The following is a 22,997-nucleotide window of genomic DNA, read 5'->3' as shown; positions in this document are numbered from 1 at the left end:
TGTGACAAGTAAAAAGAAGAGGGGCGCCACTCTACTTTCTTTCTTATTCTATTTATTACTTTACTAGTATCTTTATTTGTAATATCATCATAGAGTGTGTTTTAAACACTGTGATGATCATAGAGTGTCTAGTTATTTCAAGTTCTTATCTCTTACATGCTTTCTACTAGTAGTAGAGGTGTTTAACCTCATTAAGATTTGTAAGGTAAAGCTTAGCCCTCATTACTTGTACTTATTCTTGTTTGAGGTTCTTTTATTATTAATAAAAAGTTCACTCAAGTTAAATAGCTGAGTGGTCCAATAATCTTTTAGAAAAAATAAGGTCCACATCAAAAGTCGAAGTGAAAGTCGCCCGTAAGTTAAGTTTTCAGAATGCATTTGAACAAGGTCCAACTTCCAGTGACTGTTGCGACCTATGTGTTTGGGTTTTGGGTATGCTTTACCTATCAAATTAAAGGTTTCTGAGTCTAGTTTTCAGTGCGGCAAACTGTTCGTCAATACGACGTCAGAGAAAAAAGTTATATATGTTTTAATACGGACCTGCGCAGTACCCAACTGCATGCGGACATGTGGCAGCTCTAAAGTTAAGTCAGCCAAACTTGTCTTTCTGAGATAAAAAACTTGGGAATTCATTTCATAACTCATTTGGCCGAAATTTAGACAGTTTACTCTCAAATTTTTCTCAAGTTCTCATCATCTTCTTCAATGAAACTTAGGTAAGTTTAAGCTCAGGTTCTTCTTTCCCGTTAATCATGTGGTGTTTGTACTTATTCTTCTCTGATTATATTTGTTCAAAGGTGAAGTAAATTAAGAAAATCATAGGGTTTTGGCAGCCAAGAGATGATCCTTCGTCTACGATTTTCTACGAGCTCGTGCGAGCATCTAAGGTATGTTGTCGGTAGGAACTCACAGGACGGTGATCTGAAGCTGTGGATTCAAGTTATTATAGCTTATAAAAGTGATTAAGAGGTTGTTTCTTGTGCTATGGCGTTTGGGAAGGGTTTGATAGCTCGTGTTTAGCTTGTATGTTGTTAAAAAGTGGTCGGTGTGGAGTTCACCATCGAATTATAGCTTCGAGAGCTCGTCGCTCTTCGATTGCTTGATGATATTGTTGGTATAGTTGTAGTCTATTGTGGGGATGTTGGTACAGTTGTTGTGTGCCATTGAACTATGATTATGTTGATATTAGATGTCTTAAACAAGTTAAGCGTTTATCAGAAGGATTGGCTGGTTGTAGCCATTCGAAGGTTGAATCAAGGTACGCAAAGTTATTCCTTCCTTTGCAGCTACGGTATGACCTGCAATTTATTGATTATCAAAATATGTAATTTCGTGCTAAGTGCTTCACGAGTCAATAAGGATTATGTTACGTACCTGCGAGTCTGTACTTCACTTAGATGTTCCGCTCAAAGGATTGAGTTCTCAGATGATCGATATGTGGTTGTAGTACCTTACCTAGATGAATCCTAACAATAGGCCTTCATATGATTATTATTGGGTTATCGTACCTCCTTAAGATGAATGTATCAATATAGTTCTCCTAAGTCTATCACAAGACCAAGTTTAATTAGAAAATGTTGTGAAACATTCATAGGATGATGTTGTACTTCAGATTACGAATAAGCTTCCAGATTTCACAGGTTCATGATAGTAGCTCCCTTGATGTCCATCTATGTATATATATGTAGCTGAGACCTTATTCCAGGGTTACACTCCTAAACGATTTTCATATGAATCATGTATTCCCTGAAGCTTTGAAATCTTACATATAGACATGGGTGGTCAGTTCCGATATGTTAGGCACATGGGTCATATCTGGCCGATTACAGAAGATAGTCCTAAAGAACTTAAGAAAAGAACTAATGTTCAGATCCCGATAGCATTGAGTGATGGATCATAAGCATAGTAAGTATGAAAGGTCTATTTCCTATTTGCCTCCATTGTCCTGGATCCTATCATATGTTTCCCTCCTAAATAAGGTTCTAACGAGTTAATGTCGTGAATCATCCACTTGAGTCTAGAACTCCTATTTGATGTATATAGAGATTACAGGTAGGTCGGGGCCCTGTCCCGGCAGTATGACAGTTGTACAATACTAGTTATTCATAGGCTTCATAGACATGCATATAGTCACTTGTCTACATTTGTATATCAGTCACAGGGCTTCAGGCCTGATGGCCCACTCATATATATATATATATATATATATATATATATATATATATATATATATATATATCATTTGATTGAAGTTCACAAGTACTTGCATAGTTCACATATAGATGGTTCACTAGGTCAGGTTAAGGCACTAGGTGCCAGTCCGCCTCATCAAGGTTTTGGGGTGTGACATTTAGCCTCCTACATTAAATAAATAAATTTAAGAAAAGAAAAGATATATTATTATATTCCTATTTTACCCTCATGGCTCATGGTAAATATATAGAAATAGTGATTATATTATTTTGCAAGAATATAAATAGATTAGAGTTTAAATCATAAAGAAAAATACGATAGGATGCAAGTCACAAAAGAGAACACACATTCAACAACATACTCAGTGTAATCCTACAAGTGGGCTATGGGAGGGTAGAGTGTATGTAGACCTTACACCAACCTTGACAGGTAGAGAGTCTGTTTCCGATAGACCCTCGACTCAAGTGAAGCAGAAACAACATCAGGATAGAAAGAAAACTAAAGCAGAAGAGACAAAAAGTAGTAATGGAAAACTAAGAATAAGAAATATGCAAATACTAAAACAACAATACAAGAAAATGTTGGAAATAATACTGATCCCACAAGAATGGAAAATAGTACTAATCCTACTACTAGCCTTCTACCTTAATCCTCAATCTTCACATCCTCCTATACAGGGTCATGTCCTTGATAGTAAGCACATATTAAGAGTGCAAAATGCAACGGACTCCATAAAGATCCCTTATTCCTTCTTTCTTCTCTTTTGGTGGAAGCTCTCTCAAAACCCGCTCTTATGTGCTAAAGTCTTTCAACGACAAATATCAATGAGCATAAACACAATTTTCATAGTTATTTTATTTATAGCTAGTGCCTAGTAAGTGGTGCTTTAATTTGTCTTAAAGCCAAAAACTAAATAGGAATAAAAAACGAAATATAATTGCAAATAGAAATGAAAACGCAAAAAGAATAGGATTAGGCCAGTGAGCCTTTGGCTAGTAAGCATAACGGCCCAACACTTACACGATTTTGAGCAATACTCAACTTTTGAGCTAACTTTCAGAGTTGAATTATACTCGAAAGTTCTTTTCTTTACCGAAAGTAGAAGCATGCATGTGGAAAAATGGGGATAACACAATTGACGAAGACAAGACGTCCGTACATAGTTGAGGAGACTAGATTTGTAGTCTTTCATGGCCAAATCACCGACACTTGTATTATCCCAATGCACCTATCTTTATCTTGTTTGGGATTTCAACATTTGGATAGATGTAAAAACAAAGAATTCCCACCGATGGTATATATAATCCCTCTTCTGTTCAAACTCTTGTTCACTTCACACATGCTGACAATTTGATAAGGTGAAAAAGTATAACAGGTGGTAAAATTGAACACTGGCACATGCATAGGTAACTTCTTAAGTTCTTATTAAATTGGAGAAACGATGGAGAAAGAGAAGGGAGGTTGTGAAAATACAGCACAGGATTTCTATGATAAGACTCTCACCAGTAGGAATGGGGGCGCAAATATTTAATCTAGGTCTCAAAGTAAGTATCTAACACTAGATGAAATTTTTTATCCATGTTAACGTGATAATAAAAATGTGTGCAAAACGGATATCCTTAGTATGGGCAATTTGAATGAACGAGAAATAGTGACAGATGAAGCAACATCTTGGACATGAAATATAATTCTATTTCCAACGTAAACATTACCTTGTCTTTGATGTCAAAATCAAGTTGTAACTTTTTGCACATTAAAAATTAAAGGAGCCTCAGTTTAATTTCCTTTTTGAAAAAACATTACCTTGTCTTGTCGATAACCAAATAGGCATTTTCAGAGAATAGAAAGAAGAAAAGTAAGTACGAAAATCAAACTACAAAAGTTCTGTTAAAAATTTGCTTAGTTGGCCCTCTAGTGGTTAGATTAGGCCCTCATAATTATAATCTTAATCATTCAGATCTCATTAAGTCTGTTTGTCTTTTTAGGTCTGATTCATAATTATTCAGATCTTAATCATTAAGTGTATTTATTTTTCTTATTTTACAATCACTTAATGGGTCTGAATAGTTATGAATAATCAAGATATATAACCGTCTTAATATCATTAAGATGTATATTTAAAGATTTCTACAAAGATAACAATTCTTTACTACGCCATCTACTTTCACCCACCATCCTCAGCCATAACTATCACCACCTCCAATTACCAACCACCGTTGATCTACTAGTCATCATTACTATTAGCCACCACCATATATCGCTAACCCACCATCATCATTTACCAGTGCCACTAGTCATCACTGTCTCATCGCCCTAATTATCAGCCGCAACTAACAACCATCATCATTAGTCACTACTGGCATCCACTATTTATACCACACACTGTTACTCACACCATCATCATCAATCAGCACCATTGCCAATTGACATACCTAATCACCGTTACCAACCGCCATATAATTTTCTTAAAATACTTTGTTAATATAGTATTAGATCAATTTAGTATTTTAGTTGAATTTTATATTTATTAAGTTTTAAATAAAGACACATTTTATACAATGTTGAAAAAATAAAAAGAACAATCTTATTTATTTTGTATTCAAAGCTTAATATTTAGGTCTGCATTCAGAATTCAGAATTCAGAAATCTAAATCTTAATGCACATATTAATATTCAAATACGTATTCAGATTTAGACGTCTTAATCTTAATAAATAGAAATAAGGCCAGAATCCACTCATACATGCAAGCTGACAATTCTAATGTTTGTCAGAAAGAGAAAATTATACTTCTCCACCCTAATAACTGCATTCCAAGAATGTAATCTAGTTAATTAACTCCATAAGATTCTCTGGATATATAGAAATATCCCTCTTAGACTAGAAATATTCAACAGAAATACCCCAGATGATTGTTATCTAAAATAACAAAAAGAAATTCAGAAGACTTAAATAAAAGAAAAGAAACAAAAAGATATTCAGAAGACTTAAATAAAAGAAAAGAAAAAAAAGAAACTAGTAAGAAGAATAGTTTGTTTGACCACCTCCTCCAGATTGCACTGGTGGCCTTGGAGGCCTTCTTCCTCGAACTGAGTTATTCACACTTTTCGACCTTGTTGTGATGAACCCTATATCTTCCTGCATCAATAATATTCCCAAAAAAAATAATAAATAAATAAAAAAAAATCAAATAGTAAACTAAAAGAATACTCCCTCCGTTCCACAATTTATGTTATAGTTTAACTAGGCACGGAGTTTAATTTATTTTTTTAAAACTTGTGGTTTAAAACAAATTATAGATATATGTGTGGCTCTAAATCTTTTCGTTAAGGATAAAAGACGAAGTTTTAAGTTAAATTATTTTTTAGATATAGAAACTATATTATTTTTTTTGAGACAAACCTAAAATGAACGTGTATCATATAAATTGGGACGGAGTAAACAATTCACCATTAACAAAAAAAAAATGTTTATGTGTGGGAGCAGTCAGATTAAACCTCTAGACAGTCAAAAGTTCTTATTTTTTTATTATAAGAATACTTATTTAACAGAATTGAGGTGTTTGATAATCTTCTAAGAAAACTAATACGTGCTTTTGAATAGTAGTAGAAATTATTGCCAGAAGCTGGATAAATAGGTTTTACACAAAAAACCCTTTTGGAACTTTAATCAAACACAAATCACTGCTTTAATATCAACTATGTGCTTTTAAATTGATTAGCTAAACACAAATGACTAATACTCAAAAGTATATTCTAAAACAGTTATGACAAAAAAATAAAAATAACGGAATAATAATGAGTAGGAAGAATCGTCAAAACTCTGTAATTTGGTACGAAAAAATAAGTAAAAACTTAAAACACCAAATTTCAATTCTAAATTCACTTTTGGCATATATACCGTGGATCTCATTTCTTCTTCTTCTTGGTGAGAATATGTGGCGACAAAGCTAGAGCTGTGACCATGACCATAACCAAAAAAGTTTAGTGTGGATTTAATCAATCTATCAAAAATATTGCAAGGATTCTTTTCCATATCTTTCTTATTTTTGATGATGATGAGTAGTATATGGTCTTCTTTCTGCACAGTACTGTCTTTATATGGTGGTTAGAGAATCTTGTATTGTTGTAGAAATTGGAAGTACTGTTAGATGAATGACACGTGTGTCTGACTCATGACATACTCTAATTTAGTAGTAGTAGTGTCTAGTCCTCAAATGTTCTTACCTTATTTTACGCTTTATTATAGTTTTGACAATTTTATTGAATTTTGACCAAAAACTTATGTATCCACGTTCATTCGCACGGAGGAGAGAATTCAACATATGTAGTTAGAAAATGGTATTTCTATTTACAGCCTGTCTGGATTAGATGATTGCAAATTGCGATGAATTTTAAGTGCTGAAATTTATTTTATAAATAAGAAGTTATATTTTTGAATAAAAGTGTTAAAACTGATAATAAGCAATTATGTTTGAGAAAAAAATATTAATAAACTATTATTTTGTTAGAATTACTAAAATACTCTTAAAATAGTTTGCAAAAGAATTACAAATTTAAGAATATCCTTGTAAAAAATAGGGAAACGTCGGATACAGAGTGAAAAAGAGGTTAGGAGCTTCGTTTTAGGAGAAGTAGGTTCTTTTTTAAACAGTAACATGATTGAGTGATAGAAAGTGAACGACAAAGGGAAAAAATACTTTGAGAACTAGAAAAAAGATATTGGATAAAATCGTAAAATATTTGATTAAATTATTTATAAGTAGAAAATTATATGTTGGGATGATCATGTTATGATTCTGACTGATTTTTCCCTATAAGTACTTTTGTGTTTACAAAACGCCTAGATAAATTAAAAAGTGCTTATAAATCAATTTGATCAGCTTATAAGCTTAGACACTCTCTCTTAGTCAATTACGTTATAACATGCCTTCTCAAATGCGAGATCAACATTTTTTATCTTGACATATAAACTCCAAAGCATTACAATCATTTGCAACACCATTAAATTCAAATAAATACCAATTTTATAAAACTTGATTCTCGAATTCAAAACTTCGGAGCTTTTTAATGGTTGTCAATAAAAATTTTAATGGAGTTTATAGCTTTGCGTGTTTAACGAGAAAGAGAGAGGGAGAGAAAATGAGGAAATATTAGAGCCTAAAATGTGAAAGATTTGGAGCTTATCCCTTTCTTTTCCTATTATTTTATTATAATTGAAAAATATTATTATATTTTACAATTAAGTATAGTATCCTGGGTCATTTAATTGTTGGTTAGAGTTTATTAGTAATGCAGGGACTAGTTATGTCATTATTAGAAATATAGGTTTTTTCCACCGATAATCAGTGCGAAATTTGTGTTATAAAATATGATTTTCCACCACGCTCCCACCGAACTAGCTCACTGGGAAAATGCATGGTGGGAAACAGGTTCTCATTGAAACGCAGGAAAATTTTCCAACTTTTCAATGTGAAACACTACTACTATTATGTATTTTCTCACTAATTCAATCAAAATATCCGTGGAAGCGTACCACGAACATTTTTCAGTGGGAAACTCATGGGTTTTTTAGTAGTGTGCAGGGATTAATCATGTAGAGTTTAGTTATTCATGTATTAGTTCCACGTTCTACCCTGCATCATGTAATTTATAGATTCTCTCATAAATTATGCAATGTATTAGTTATGCGGAAAAGAAATATATGAACCAAACACTGTATTAGCAATTTGTATTAGCAATAATATATTTTGTTTTAAGAGAGAAAACTAACCAAATATTATATAACTTATTCTAGATTCTATGAGGGTATTACTTTTACTTTTTCTTGTATCCAAATTAATCATTGTAAAATGTTATGCTATTTTCAATACATGAATAATCCTATCTAACCAGCAACCAAACGGGCCCTAAATAATTATAATTAAAACTGAGAAATAACCAATCTGTGTAAAATTCACCCCGGGTTTATATCAACCTTTTGGAAGTATCAGTGAGCCCAAAGCTGATGTTGAGGCGTACAGCCCATAATACCTTATGATCAAGTAGTTGCGCGGTTTGACCTTCAAATAGACTGGTCTTTTGATTTTTGTCCTTCAAATGGACTGGTCTTTAATTTTGCCCTTCAAAATCTAACTTATGCCTAGCGGGACACGCGTTCTTTAAGGACGCTGTTATATTTTGTGAATATGATGATACATAATTTACTATAGGCATAAATTTGATTTTGAAGGACAAAAATTAAAGACCAGACCATTTGAAGAGCAAAAATTAAAGACCACCACAAAATAGGGACAAAAGTGCAAATGATCCCCTGATAATTAATGTAGCGTAATAGTGAGGGTTATTCTCTGTTCACTTTCCGATTATCAATCATGTTAAATTTTAACTGAGATACTTGATTTTCACATGCTTTATTTGAGTCCATGGTCTATCGGGAACAACCTCTCTACCTTCACAAGATATAGGGGTAAAGCCGCGTATACACCATCCTTTCCCAACCCACTTACGGGACTACATTGAGTATGTTGTTGTTGTAATTGCACGATAAAATGTTTCAGCTTCAATGTTTTTTCACATAATTTCTAAGTAATAATTATACTCCTATTAACTAACGAATTAATCCATACTAAATTTTACTCTTACGGTGTGTTCGCATGAAAGGAAAATATTTTCCATAAAAATAGGTGTTTTTTTTTTTTTAATTCAAGTACGCCGGCAAAAAATAATATCCTCAAAGCATTTTGCATATAATCTAGACAAATACTATGAGAGGTGAGTGAGAGGGGTAGCAGTGTGGGGTGGTGCGGATGAGGGCTTAGGGGGTGAGGGTGAAGATGAGGTGTTTTGGAGGTGGAGAGAATACAATCAATGTGGAAATGCTACTAGTGGAACTTGTTTTCCCTACTTCTACTAAGAAAATCATTTTTCTCATTTTCAAGGAACTTGTTTTCTTAAAGAAAATATTTTCTAAAATTTGACCAAACAAACATAGAAAAATCGAAAAATATTTTTCTTCGTGCCGAACACACTAAACACACCCTTAGAGTGTGTCAAGTGACGAGATAGGGTCGTCATGACTCACGAGTATCCAGACACAAAGGTCTTTTTCTTTTTTGGTTCTTTTAACTCACGAAAAACCTTGTTGAAATGTATTTGTAGCGTGTTTGTATCTTCAACAATATCTCAAGGTCCATTTCTCATGTTTTAATTGAAGCAGCTCTATACATTGTTCCAGCTAAAGAGAAAAGCAAATACTACTTTTCTTGGCTGTGTGAAAATGTATTTATGAGAGTGACGTCTGAGTGAATTTATGTGCAGTTTCGACTGTTTCACCAAATACCTGCTACCTCCTGCTATTATGTTTATGATAACTCTGATCATCAAAGCTTTAACATATGAGAATAATACCTAAAACTTTTTGCCTCGTAGGGGGATTTGAATCCTAATCTCCCATTGTTTTATCCCACTTCAATTCCAAATATAATTTGTCCACATCCCGATTAGTTTTTCAGTTACTGAACACTTAATATTAAGTAGTACTAATTGGGGAAAAAAGAGCTTAACATTTTAAGAAGAACAATAATGTAATTGTGGTGGACTAGAATGAAAACTGATCAACTATGTGATATGAATATTGATCGCAAGTTTCTGGTATAGTTTTTATAAGAACATCACATACTCGATATTGTATCATGTGAGATAGTATTGTTGGCAAGCTCATTATTATGAAGAAATTACTTAAATAGACTATGAGGAATCTAATGCCTAAAAAATGTTGGACGGAAAAAGTTCATTTGTTTCAAATCATATACAGTATTGTTATAAGTGTTTTGATACCTATTATGATATGATTGAGTAATACATAAAATTGTGAACAAGATGCTTATTTATGGTTGGCATTTGGTTGGTGGTGACCTTTTAATAATTCACCGACCCAGGCCTCAAGAGATGTCAATCTCCACTTGAGTATTAGATGTTATGTCTATTATTTCTTTATTACGCAAATGTTATATCCTCCGTCTTAATTTATATTGCGTTTTCATTTTGGAAACATTCCAAAAGGTGTCTCCATCATTCAACTAATAATATTATTTCAAACAACTCTCAAGAATTAAAATCCATTTAACTATCTAATTTTCAAACAACTTTATATACCGTTTTCTCGTGTTTCTTTAATATTCTCTTACACAACTACTAATATATTCCTTCCGTCCCAATTTATACGAAGGTTAGACCTATTTGGGGAGTCAATTTTTTTTTTTTTTTTACTACGATTTTTTCCAACTCTTTTCATATACTTGTTAATTACTAGTCTCTGGTAACGTGCGTTGCACGTATATACAAAATAACTATGATATAAAATTTGTATCGCAAATAGTAATTTTAATTGGCACACATATTTTTGAACATTTTTTAGCTTTAAACTAAATATCAAAACATGCAAAAAAGGTGATAACTTTTCTGAAGCTAGAAAATATTGTAAACTTGATATTTACCTTGTAAAAATTACTAACATTTATGCATGAAAAATAAAAATGAAACTAACACATACTTTTAATCCGATCATGATTGACCCAACGCTGTCATAAGCCATATGAATCTTCCTTTGACTGCACATGAATATTAGAAAGAAATAATAAATGTATATATTCTAGTGCCAATTGATAAAATAACTTCTCGGCGAAAGAATAAACTTAACTGTAAATTTGATAGTGCAAGTCATTTAAATGAATAAGAGGTCAGAAAACAAAAGCATAAAGCAAGAATTCAAATGTAATAATACAAATGATGCTTACCTATTTTTCAAACATGCCTAATGTTTACTAGTGATGTTTGTTATGACATTAACTCATGATAAGTTCACTTCGGCTTTCTTCGAGATCTATGAAAATCCAAAACTCGGGAGAGGTACCACATGTAGCATTTTAAATTTGTCCTGGTGAACAATGCTTAGAAAACCCATTTGGCTTAAATTTAAAAAAAAAGGCTTTATATGTTCTTACCACCAAACACTCAACTTATAAGCTAAGCCAAACGGGCTCTTAGACAAGTTCGAAGGCTTATCAAATATCAGGCATAAGCACAAAAGAACATGGAAATAATATAGCAATAGAAAACTTAAAGAATAAAGAAGAACAATCATAGTGATTTATGCTTTTCCGTTTGGTGTTGGCTTTTGTACTTTTTTGAAATGGTAGTCTGGAGGAATAGTCCTCTTAGTACGGGAAGAGAACTTGCTCCTCTTTTAAAAGTGGCAATTTGGGATGGGAATTGAAGGGGTTTAGATTAGAATGTAACGGGTGTTAAGTCTGAAACTGACGTTGTAAATTGAGGTCTAGCAGAGGGTTTACTGAAGTACTTTAATTTAATGCTTTATAATGGAAAGGGAAAAGGCTCAAAATACTGTTAAAAAAGCTCATAAATTTCTATTATCACACCTGTTTGTTTTTTGGCTCAAATATACGTTAAAATTAACTCTTTTAAAAAGCCAAATGGCATTTTGTAATTGGTCAATAATAAAATTTCGTAATTTAAAAAAAAAAAAATCGATTTTTTAAAAATTCCGCTGGTCAATAATAAAATTCCGTAATTTAAAAAAAAATTCCAGATTTAAAAAAAAAATTCCAGATTTTTTTAAAAATTCCGTAATTTAAAAATTCCGTAATTGGTCAAAAAAAAATTCCAGATTTAAAAAAAAAATTCCAGATTTTTTTAAAATTCCGAATTTAGTCAATAATAAAATTCCATGATTTAAAAAAAAATCCAGAAAAAAATTCCAGATTTTTTTTAAATTATTTTATTATTGACCAATTACAAAATGCCATTTGGCTTTTTAAAAGAGTTAATTTTAACTTGTTAGTTTGAGGGGTATATTTGAGCCAAAAACAAACCTTAAGGGTATTTTTTGGACAAATTTATGTCGTTTTGAATAGGTTAGGGGTATTTATGAGCCTTTTCCGTAATGGAAATGAACTGTTGGGTTTCTATTATCACACCTGTTTGCCAACGTTTTTTTTCCCGGTGGTTTGACTTTGTATATGGATTCTTTTAACTGCTGCTAATTCTCTTCATTTGCTCTTAATTTCAGATTATTTGAATTTAGTCATATAATTATTGAAGTGCTTTTATAAGTATCTGTAATGTATTTACCCTTTCGGACAAAATTATTAAAGGAGTAGTATTGAATCAAAGGGCAAAATAGTCGTTAACTTTTGATGGACTTTTTCATAATTCAACTTTTGGCCTAGATTCTTTCTACTTTTAGTATAGTATGATGATTAATTATGCAGATTTATAGTACTTTCTATATAATTTTTAAATATGTAAATTTTATTATAAAATACTCGAAAAATCTATGTTTGAAATAGAGTCAAAGAAAGAACTGTTTGACTCCCCCGATAGGATATAAATTGGGACGGAGGGAGTAATATATTAGCGAATTAACACCTTAAACATCATATCTAGTCAACACACTGTTACACATAAGGTACGGGCATAAATACCGAAAACCGAACCGAACCAAATTAATTTGGTTCGGTGTTTGGTGTCCATCATCAAGAAACCGAAACCGAAATAGCCGAACCGAAGTTTGATAAAACCGAACCGAAAAACCGAACGCGCACCGAAATTTAATACATTACCCAAAAAATTAAAATAGTCTGCGGTAGATTAAGTTTAAAGAAAAAAAAAAACCAATTGTAATAAGTCCTCTTTTGCATTTGTATCCCTAATTTCCACTTCAATTGAAAAAATCAAATATCCTTAACAAAGAAAGGTAACTAGGATGTCTCTTTAGGATTAATGTATGTCCTTTATGTGTTTTCTTAATTATTCTTACGGTATGTATATAACACCTAGTAATCCTATGTCATGATTATAATTTTCTATTCTTGTGTATCCTGTTTGTTTGATTTTGATTTCAATTTATCGCTTTATGTTTTATTGCTTTTGAGAATATGAATTAGTGTCAATGGAATCGCTTATAATATTATATTAAAAAACCGAATTGAAAAAATCGAAACCGAACCGAACTAAACTTTAAAAAACCGAAACCGAAAGAACCAAACCGAACTAGTTTGGTTCGGTGTTTGGTCCACCTTCAAAAAACCGACCCCGAAATAGCCAAACCGAAGTTTGATAAAATCGAACCGAAAAACCGAACGCCCACCCCTAGTTACACATGAAAATGTGACTATGAAAGTAGCAATAGCAAGCTCTTACAATGTCAAGGCAAGAAATAGTCATCAGCTCAGCTCAATATACATGGTAGAAGACAAATCAATGGAGAGTTTAATCTTTGCTTACATGAAAGAGCTACACTACATGTTAAGAAACATTTGTGGGGTTAAAACTACACCTGAACTTAAGTGCACTTTGAAAAAGAGGCTTCAAAGGGTCATGTCACTTACAAAATCTCTAAGGGACAATACACACTTTTAAATGCCTAGCAGCAACTCTTTCAAGGACCTGAATCTTTGTACATTGACTTGACACTTCTGTCTCAAGAACTAAACTATAACATGTTCCCTGCAAAACCACACAGATATCATTAAAACAAAAGCTAGAATCTCAAGATCTAAACAACAAAAAAGGTATAGGACTAGGGGAAGTGTCAATGCTGGGAAAGCTTGAGCGCACCCTAAACTATTCCACCGGCCGCTGAAATTCATACTTTTTCATCTTTAGTGGGATCTTTTTTTTTTTTTTTTTTTTTTTTTTGTGGGTTTTTTGTGTGTGTGTGGTGTGTGTGTGTGGGGGGGGGGGGGGGGGGGGTTGCGGGGGTGAACTGGTGAAGAAGATCATACATTATTAGTCTTCTTTAGCATGTCTTCTGGTGTTACAATTATCACGATCGGAATCAAAGCCCAAGCACTTGAGAAACGCTTGTTTGGCTAGTCCAAAGTAATTGCAAGGGTGCTGCGGACGTACAAGAAGCTTGAAGATGTTTGTGTCCTTTTCTGCAGATCCTTCTTTTTCCTGAAATTCATCTGCCCTTGCAATTTCACGGCTTGTGCTAGCTTCAGTTTCTCCTTTGATATGTTGGTTTTGGTTCCAATGCTGGAAAGAATAATACATTCAGACACAAGCGAATTACACTGAGAAAACAACTGCTAATAATAATCACATTAAGACTCTTTTTAATTCAACAAAAGGAAATAATCGCAATTGCATGTTACATCACTTGAACAAGTTCACATCTTTTCACAAATTATATGTACTCTGAAACACTAAGTTACAGATATATTTAAGTAACAAGTAAGTGTAACTTGTTAGTTTCAATGTTATTCCAACTGAAAACCAAGATTTTTCAGCCCAAAGATTTACTATTCCAAATACCATTTACTTTGGCTCTGATTGTAAGCAATCCAAAGAAATACATAATCTTGGAAAAAACAGCAATAACTACCAAGAGATAAATTGATCATGAATCTTTTGGTTTCCAGTTGGACAACAGTCAATCAGAGAACAATTTTATTCACCAAAAACTGAATATTTGGGTACCCGACATACCACTGTAAAAACATACTACTAACTTAAAATCACGAACAAATGAACGCATTTATTAAGTAGCACCTCGAAACAGAAACGGGCAGAAACTTGTAAAGTAAAGAAAAAGGGTTAATACAATATTATAACAGCTTAATAAAATAGCAGTAAATTTTTTTTCCTTTTTTTTTTTTTAACCACTCGTTTATATTGTCTTTTGTGGGATAAATCTTAGTTGGATCTAACAACATATCGTAAAAAAGAAGAAAGTGCCCTTTCCATACACAGCAAAGTTGTTTTTGGCGATAAAGAAGCCTTATAAAAGAAAAGGTCTCAGAACAAAAAAGAAATATAGTGCAAAAAATCAGTAGATTTATAATTTCATCAAATAAAAAAATTGTGGACATGCTGACCACAAACCAACAAAATATATCCGTGTACATTTGGCAGCCATTGTTGAACAATTATTTATGTAAAGATATTCCAGCTAATGCAAACCAAACTCTGTCTAGTTGATAAGCCAACATGTCAATGCTCTTTTTTTTTTTTTGACAATAAAGCCAACATGTCAATGCTAATTATCATAACAACTAAGATTAAAGTATTGTATGCCAAACTCAAAGTAAATGAACCGACTTTCAGCAAAAATACAACTATCTACTTCATTTTTTTTTTGTTTGATAAGGTAATAATTATTTTGCTTTCCGCTTAATTGATTATATCTAGTGGTCCAGAACAAGAATTGGTCATTATTTTCAACCTTTGCATTTGTAGAAAATATTACTATCAACCTTTGAAACAACCTCCCTACCTTGGTTGGGGTAAGGTTTGCCTACAATTTATCCTCCCCAGACCAATATTGTTGTTGTAGTAGAACTGTTATTATCAACCTTTGCAAAGTGAAAAGTGGAAGTTCAGAATTCCATGCTTTAGCTGATGGCATAAGCAAACCCTGAATAATCAATACCCAATCTACTACTCTAACTTGACAAAGACTTGTTCTTTTCTTTGACAACACCCCAACCCCACCACCCACCATCAAAAAAAAAAAAAAAAAAAGGTTCATTTTTCTGAAAGAGATATAATGGAGCATGATTTTTTTTTCCCATTATCTAATAATTAAGGAAATGGCTTCCAAACACAACAAGATGTACACGCCTGGATTGACTCAAGAAAAAGCCTTTACCTTTCCTTTACAAACAGAAATGGTTTTGTACGCCACTTACAAAATGTTTTTAGTTTTATATTTTTTTCAGAATGTTTTTAGTTTTTACTTTTTTCAGAAGAGATCAGTTAAGAGAACTGAAGAAACCTTTTTTTCTATTCAAATTGTAAGAGGGCATGATATCATTTCATCTTCAAAAATTCTTTATACTATTATCAGAATATATTATTAGAACATTATTACTCCTATATTATCTATCATCGTTTGACCTTTCCCCTTGTACATTATTGTACATTGGGCCCGCATAAAAAATAACAAGCATTTTCCAGCGCCCTATTAACGGTAATATATATATATTTTAATTTCTACAATTAAAATTGACCATCAAAAAGTTAAAAGGTAAATTAGGTAACTATTTCATTTCATTTGCAAAACACACACACACACACACACACACACACACACAAAAAAAAAAAAAAAAAGAAGAAGAAGAAAGAAGAGAAAAGAAACAAATCCTAGATGCAATTAGTTGAAACCCACTAAACTTAGAACAAAAAATAAAATTACTTTAAAATAAGTTACCATTTCCACAAGAAGAAATAAGAGAAAAAAATAATTTCATACCTACTCAAGAAAAGTGAAATTCTTTAGACCCAGAAACAAATTGATTAAAACCAACTTCAGAAAAAAGGTCCCATTGTTAACCCAAAAACAACTCAAACAAATAATCAACTCAATTGGGAAGTGAAATTTTCAAAACCCATAAACAAATTTGATAACAACCAAACAAAAAGAAATAAAAGTTCCCCTTTCCAATTTGATCACAAAATAAAAAGAACAATTACACAAATTAATCAAAACCCAATTGAGAAAAAAGTGAACTTTTTCAAACCTGAAGGGTTGAAGTTGAATTAGAAGGTGTATTTCCATGTGAAACGCCAGTAGGACTTTCAGAAGAAGAAGCAATAGAACTTGAATTATTTGGAAGCTCCAAAATACTAAACCCAAAGAAAAGAAGCAATACAAGAAGAATCATAACAAGTAACTGTATCCAAATTAACCATGGTACTTTGTAACTTTCAATTATCACTTCTTCCCCAAATTCATACATGTTTTTTTTTTTTTTTTTTTTTTTTTAAGAGGTACTGTTAATATCTTGTTTTTTTGAAAGTGGGGTTTGTGGGATTTTAAAGTGGGGTGAATGAAAGAAAATAGGTGACTGTATAAAGACTGTTGTTTTGGAAATTGGGAATGAAGGAATGAAAATTTCAAATGAAGAAATGAATTTTTATTTTTCCAGAACATCCACTAAGGGTATTTTGGTCACTGCGGCTTTCACATATGAGTGGGGTCGGGGGAATGGGGTTGTGGGCGGGCCCCTGGAGGGGGGGCGGGGTTTGTAACTGGGATTGTGATTTTGTGCACAATGACTTATTCACGTTTTTTGTTAATAGTTGGGTATAAAAATGTCACTGTTTTTATCATTTTGGTTAATATATGTCATTATCGGCTAATAGAACTTTACTGCTATCAGATTTTATCACGTAATATTATCTAAATCATTCATTATTTATCAGTTCCTACCTCAAGAAGAATCCTAATAAGTAACTGATAAATAATGAATGATTTAGATAATATTTCATAATAAGTAACTGAATCCAAATTAACCATGGTACTTTATAGCTTTTTTATACTTTATAGCTTTCAATTATCAATTCTTCTCCAAATTCATACATGTTTCTTTTTTCTTCTTTTTTAATTTCTTGTTTCTTGAAAGTGGGGTTTGTGGGATTTTTAAGGTGGAAAAGAGGTGACTATATAAAGACTCTTGTTTTGGGAAATTGGGAATGAAGGAAAGAACTTTTATTCAAGAATCTTCACGGACGCGTTGGGACTTGGGAGGACAATAGAGGACCTGTTTGGCTGTTGTTAGAAATCCACTAAGGGTATTTTTGTAATTGGAGCTTTCACATATGGGGGCAAAGTAGTGCTGCTGCCTGGTAGTTTCTCCCATCAAACAAAAGAAAAAAAAGAGAGGATGAAAGTGGGTATTTTGTTTCGTGGGGTTGGGGGTGTTTCTTTTTTTAACCCCACATTGTAATTGGGATTGTGATTTTTTCCCCATATGTGTTGTCTCTGATAATAATTAAAAAACACGCTTGAATTATTTCTTTTTTGCGAATTTCACATCGACCTATCAATTGTCGAGCAACCCTGTTCGGGTGTGCAAAGGTGTGCACCGGGTAACCCAGAAGGTAAATTCCCTGCTATCGTAGGCAGGGAGTTTTGACTTGAGACCTCTATTATGGAAGCCTCATGCTCAACCAACTGAGCTAATCTTGTGGGTTATTACTTGTTTCTTTTTTCTACCTGAACTATCACTATATATGTTTAAAACATACAAACTAACTAGGCCAAGTATCAGTTGTTCCTTTTCCTAACTGAACTGTCACCATCTACTTAATCAGATGTGTTTTATTATATAGATGATGATAGTTTAGCTAGAAAAAAGAAAACAACTGATAGTTGGGATGAACGGAAAAATAACAATTCAAGTGTTTTTTTTTTTTTTAATCAATCTCTCATAATAACAACTCTAATTGAATTACCAATGAGCAAGTCGAGCTGGGTGTCAAATTATATACAAAGCAAATATACGGGAGAAATGGGCAAATATTCGCTTTTCGAATTGCTAATTACTCCCTTCATCTTAATTTGTATGGTAGTATTTAACTGAGTTTTAAGAATTTTTTTTTAAAAATATAATCTAAAATAAGTCATAGAAATTTAGTGTGACTATAAATTATGATCAAGGTAAAAATGAAAAGTCTAAAGTTAAATTATTCCTAAAGAAGAAAGATATAATATTTTTTTCGGACAAATTATAAAAGAAAGCATGGCGCATAAATTAATACATAAGAAGTAGTGTTTAATCATTTTAGAAATTATTCAATATATAACTTTATTTTATCACGGAAATAAGATTTAGACACAGATGCTCTTAGGAGCCGTTTGGACATGATTTCATCTTATGAAATGAAATCACGAGATGAAATCATGTTTGGACATGCAATTTGGATTTCTTAAGTTGCAGTTTTTTTTTTTTATAAACATAAAAATCTCACAAGTTGTGAAAATCATCAAAATTTTCCCAATTCTTATACAATCTTACCAAATGAGTAAATTATAGTTCATAATAAAATTAATACGTTACTAGAAGGCCTTTCTAAAAAATACAACATCAATTGATCAAACTTTAGTTTAATAAAAAGGAAAATTTAACATGAATAGTAATATAACTACTCTTTAATATAATCCTCCCACATGGTACGAACAATATATCTACCAACTTATGGTTGGTAAACATGATTGGTAAATATATCTACCAACTTATAGGTCTTTTTTTACAAAATATAAACATGTGGGTCAAATTTTACATTTATATTTTTTGAAATCATGATTTCAAATCCCAAATCATGCCTTTTTGGATGATTTGGGATTTCATCTCATGAGATGAAATCAGAGATGAAATCGCATGTCCAAACGCTGATTTCATCTAATAATTTCATCTCATGAGATGAAATCGCATGTCCAAACGCCTACTTAGATAAAGTATCAATACCATCCTAGATAGCCCAAGCTCAAATAACGAGAAGAACACTACGATGATCTCGAATTATCTAGTGGACCATTGACGCGACTCACGTCATGTCCAAGAAGGTCCAAGGAATGCATGCTAGGAGCCCGGAACCAAAATGACAAAAAAAAAAAAAAACCTTTTGAATCAAAATACTTTAATAAAAAAAAATGGAAAAGTGCCAAAACCCTGGACTATTAAGAAAAGGGCCAAATATACCCTCGTTATACTTTGGGTCTAAATATACCCCTGCTGTTATACTATTGGTCTAACTATACCCCTTGTCCATCAAAGTTATCCAAGGTGGATATCCAATCCTACGTGGCACTGGCACTTGATGAGGTGGATGACACGTGGCATGCCACCTCAGCACCCCTAACTCATTTTACCCTCCTCTCTATTTATTCTTCCACCACTAAAATCTCCTTCCCTTCCACAACCATTGCCAACACTACCGCCATATAGTTAAGGCTACGGGAAAAAATGTCCTAAACATTGTCTTACTGATTAAGATTAGCAAATTAATTCTTTTTTGATATCTTATGAATTTAAGTATTGTTCTGAACATTGTCTAATAACTTCATAGAAAAAGGTAATTATTGTGTTCAGAGGGATCAAAATACTCTGATTGATGGTCATTTCAGAACATTGAATCAATTAAGAAAAGAAATTAGAGGGGTTGTAATATCTCAAATTAGGGGGACCTGAACATTTTTCGCTTACAATGAGACTGCATTCGTTTGCTGATTCATTTCTGTGGATAAGCCATTGCTTCCCTCACAACGTGGAAAGAAAAAAAAAGGACAAAAAAATTGAAAAAAGAAGGAATCTGGCCTGAGCAACAAGGATGATTTACTTACTTTAAATGGATGACAAATAAAATATTTGATAAAACTAATATAGTGTGTAAAAAGTTGAACAGTTGTTTCAATTTGCTAGATTCTGTTTGAGTTTCATTTGCTTTTAAATTTTCTAATTTGTTTTCCTGACCATTTATTTGGACCATATTAGATGGGAAATTGCAAAGCTAGCTATTTCTTGGTTAGTTATTTCTGCTTGCTCAGTTAGCGTAGACGAGGAACTCTTGTCTGACTATTGACTTTTGCAATGGATTCTTACTGTTGAATCTATTTATATCACATGAGCAACCTCATTTCTCTTTACGATATATTAGTATATTATAACGTACTATGATTAAGATTTTATATTAGAGCTCCGGATAAACTGAAGTGGAGAACTAGCGCTCTAACTATATGGCGGTAGTGGTGGCAATGGTGGTGGAGGGGAAGGAGATTTTAGTGGCGGAAGAACAAATATAGGGGAGGGGTAAAATGGGAGGTGGCATGCCACGTGACATCCACCTTATCAAATGCCAGTGCCACGTAGAATTGGATGTCCATCTTGGACAACTTTAACGGACGAGGGGTATATTTGGACCAATAGTATAACGGACGAGGGGTATATTTGGACCCAAAATATAACGAGGGGTATATTTGGCAACGAGGGGTATATTTGGCCCTTTTCCAATAGTTCAGGGGTATATTTGGCCCTTTTCCGTAAAAAAAAAAAAAAAAAAAAAAGGTGACATAAGTACTTTGCCTCTTTTTTTTTTTCCTTTCTTTTGGTTAACTCTTCTTTCTTTACACTTTTTAACGTACTTTAGCCATATATTAATCATGCTTCGGGACCCCAGAGCTTCAATATTTTATATAGAACCCTACTTATTTTTGTGCGATTAATAAGGTAGGCTTAATACATCAAGGATAAGCAAAACTTCATATTACCGTTTTAGTGGTTGAAAAGTGCACGAACTCCATTTTTGTTTGAAGACTTGGTGTCATTAGCTTTAAGTTCTTTATGTTTTAGGGTTTAGATTCAAGTGTGCTATTTTTTAGTCAAAATTGCAGCATTGATACCAATCTCAAAATAATTAAATTGCATCATTCATAACAATATGAAAATACTTAAACTTGTTCATTAATAACAAACCAAACTTTTTAATATATAATCATCAAAGGAAGAAAAAAAATTAAAAAACATTTATCAATTCATGCCCTCGAGTTGATCTTCCCCTACCACCGCGAGATGTGCCACCACTAGATCTGTCACCACTACGAAAGTTTCCTCCACCACGAGAGGTACTTCCACCGCGAGATGTAGTTTGACTACCATGCCGTAAGGGACACTTGCGCTTATCATGACCAACATAATTGCAAAATGAGCATTTTCGAGTGTATCTCCCTGGTGGAACATCCATTTCATTAGGAATACGGGAGTATGCTTTCTTTTTGAATTTACGGATAAATATTTTATTTGCAATCATGGAAAATGGATCCGGTGGCCAATAACTCTCACTACCAAGTGGGTAGAACCTTCCAGCATACGTTTTTGCATAATTTTCAAATGTATATTCCTCAGCCATGTACGTGGAGGCGTTCTTTCCCATTGCGATAAAACACTTGAAGGCATGAGAACATGGCATGTGATATGATTGCCACTTGTCACATGTGCATGTTCTTGGAATCTCACAAATTGTGTGGTCGTTGCCTCCTTCACCTTGGTGCACACTTGTTGTGAGTTCAAATATGCGCTTTGCATAGTTGTACTTCATCCGGTCATGTTGTTGAGCCTTAAATTTGTGATACTCGAACACTTTTGACGGTTTTGGCATCTATCTTAGATCGTCTGCCGCAAGTGCTCTGGCCTTTTTTGATCTATTGACGAACCGCTTCATAACCTGCTTAAAAGTCATTCTCACCATTGCGGTAACGGGTAGTCCCCGTGCAGATTTTAACAAGCCATTGAATAACTCAGAGTTGTTTGTTGTCAGCATCCCCCATCGCCTACCTTCATCCTGGTGTAATGTCCATTTGTCTTTATCAATTACATTCAACCAGTGGAAGACTTCCTCATCCGCCCGCCTAATAATCTCCATCTGTCGGTGAAACTTCTTCTCGCCTACATCCAATTGCAAAGTGCTGGGCTTCGATATGCCTTTTGGAAGTTTGCCTTCAAATGCCTAAAACAATAACGATGGTAGGCAAAGGGCGGCTGCCACCCATGCAAATTAAACATATTGTGCAATATGCCAGCATTTCTGTCTGATATAACACATATGCCCATGCGATCCTTAATTACGTGTTGCCTCAAGTAGTCCAAAAACATACCTCACATACTAATGCTCTCATTAGCTGCAAATGCAAAAGCTAGAGGGAATATAGCTCCATTTGGATCCATTCCAACTGCAATTAGCAGCTTTATGTCGTATACCCCGTACACATATGTTCCATCTATTGATATTACAGGCTGACAATGAGCAAAACCATCAATGCATGGTTTGAATGCCCAAAACACAAACTCAAAAATATTACCGGCACACCAAGCCGATTTGAGCTTCCATTCAACAACGGTACCGGGATCGAAGTGTTGTGGCAGCCGCCAATGTATCTCTCGGCAACTTCTTGAAAGAGTCCTCCCAATTATCATACACTAGCTCATGTGCATGCCTACGCCCCG

The 22,997-nt window shown here is 33.2% G+C and overlaps 1 protein-coding gene across 2 annotated transcripts; it reads right to left on the bottom strand.

The window, feature by feature from the left end:
* Positions 1-13,417: 13,417 nt before the first annotated feature.
* On the bottom strand, positions 13,418-17,052 carry LOC132059426 (uncharacterized). Of its 2 annotated transcripts, none has more exons than XM_059452053.1 (3): positions 16,737-17,052; positions 13,998-14,250; positions 13,418-13,719 (listed from the first exon to the last, which is right to left on the bottom strand). In XM_059452053.1, the coding sequence occupies exons 1-2, from the start codon at positions 16,953-16,955 to the stop codon at positions 14,002-14,004; spliced, it is 468 nt and encodes a 155-aa protein (XP_059308036.1). In that variant the 5' UTR covers positions 16,956-17,052; the 3' UTR covers positions 13,418-13,719; positions 13,998-14,001. The 2 variants fall into 2 exon arrangements, with proteins under 2 accessions (XP_059308036.1, XP_059308037.1); XM_059452054.1 differs by having other exon boundaries at positions 14,122-14,250.
* Between the last annotated feature and the right edge of the window lie 5,945 nt (positions 17,053-22,997).

Source organism: Lycium ferocissimum, chromosome 6 (genome assembly GCF_029784015.1).
Source record: "Lycium ferocissimum isolate CSIRO_LF1 chromosome 6, AGI_CSIRO_Lferr_CH_V1, whole genome shotgun sequence".
Lineage (NCBI taxonomy): Eukaryota > Viridiplantae > Streptophyta > Magnoliopsida > Solanales > Solanaceae > Lycium > Lycium ferocissimum.
Note: the sequence above shows the minus strand (reverse complement) of the source record. Positions and strands in the feature narration are given on the sequence as shown.

Bases quoted from the DNA above. Each gene is read 5' to 3' on its own strand.
- LOC132059426 (XM_059452053.1), bottom strand. From the start codon at position 16,955: ATGTATGAATTTGGGGAAGAAGTGATAATTGAAAGTTACAAAGTACCA. The intron at 14,251-16,736 runs GTTTGAAAAAGT...TATTCTTTCCAG, and splicing joins ATTCAACTTCAACCCTTCAG to CATTGGAACCAAAACCAACA.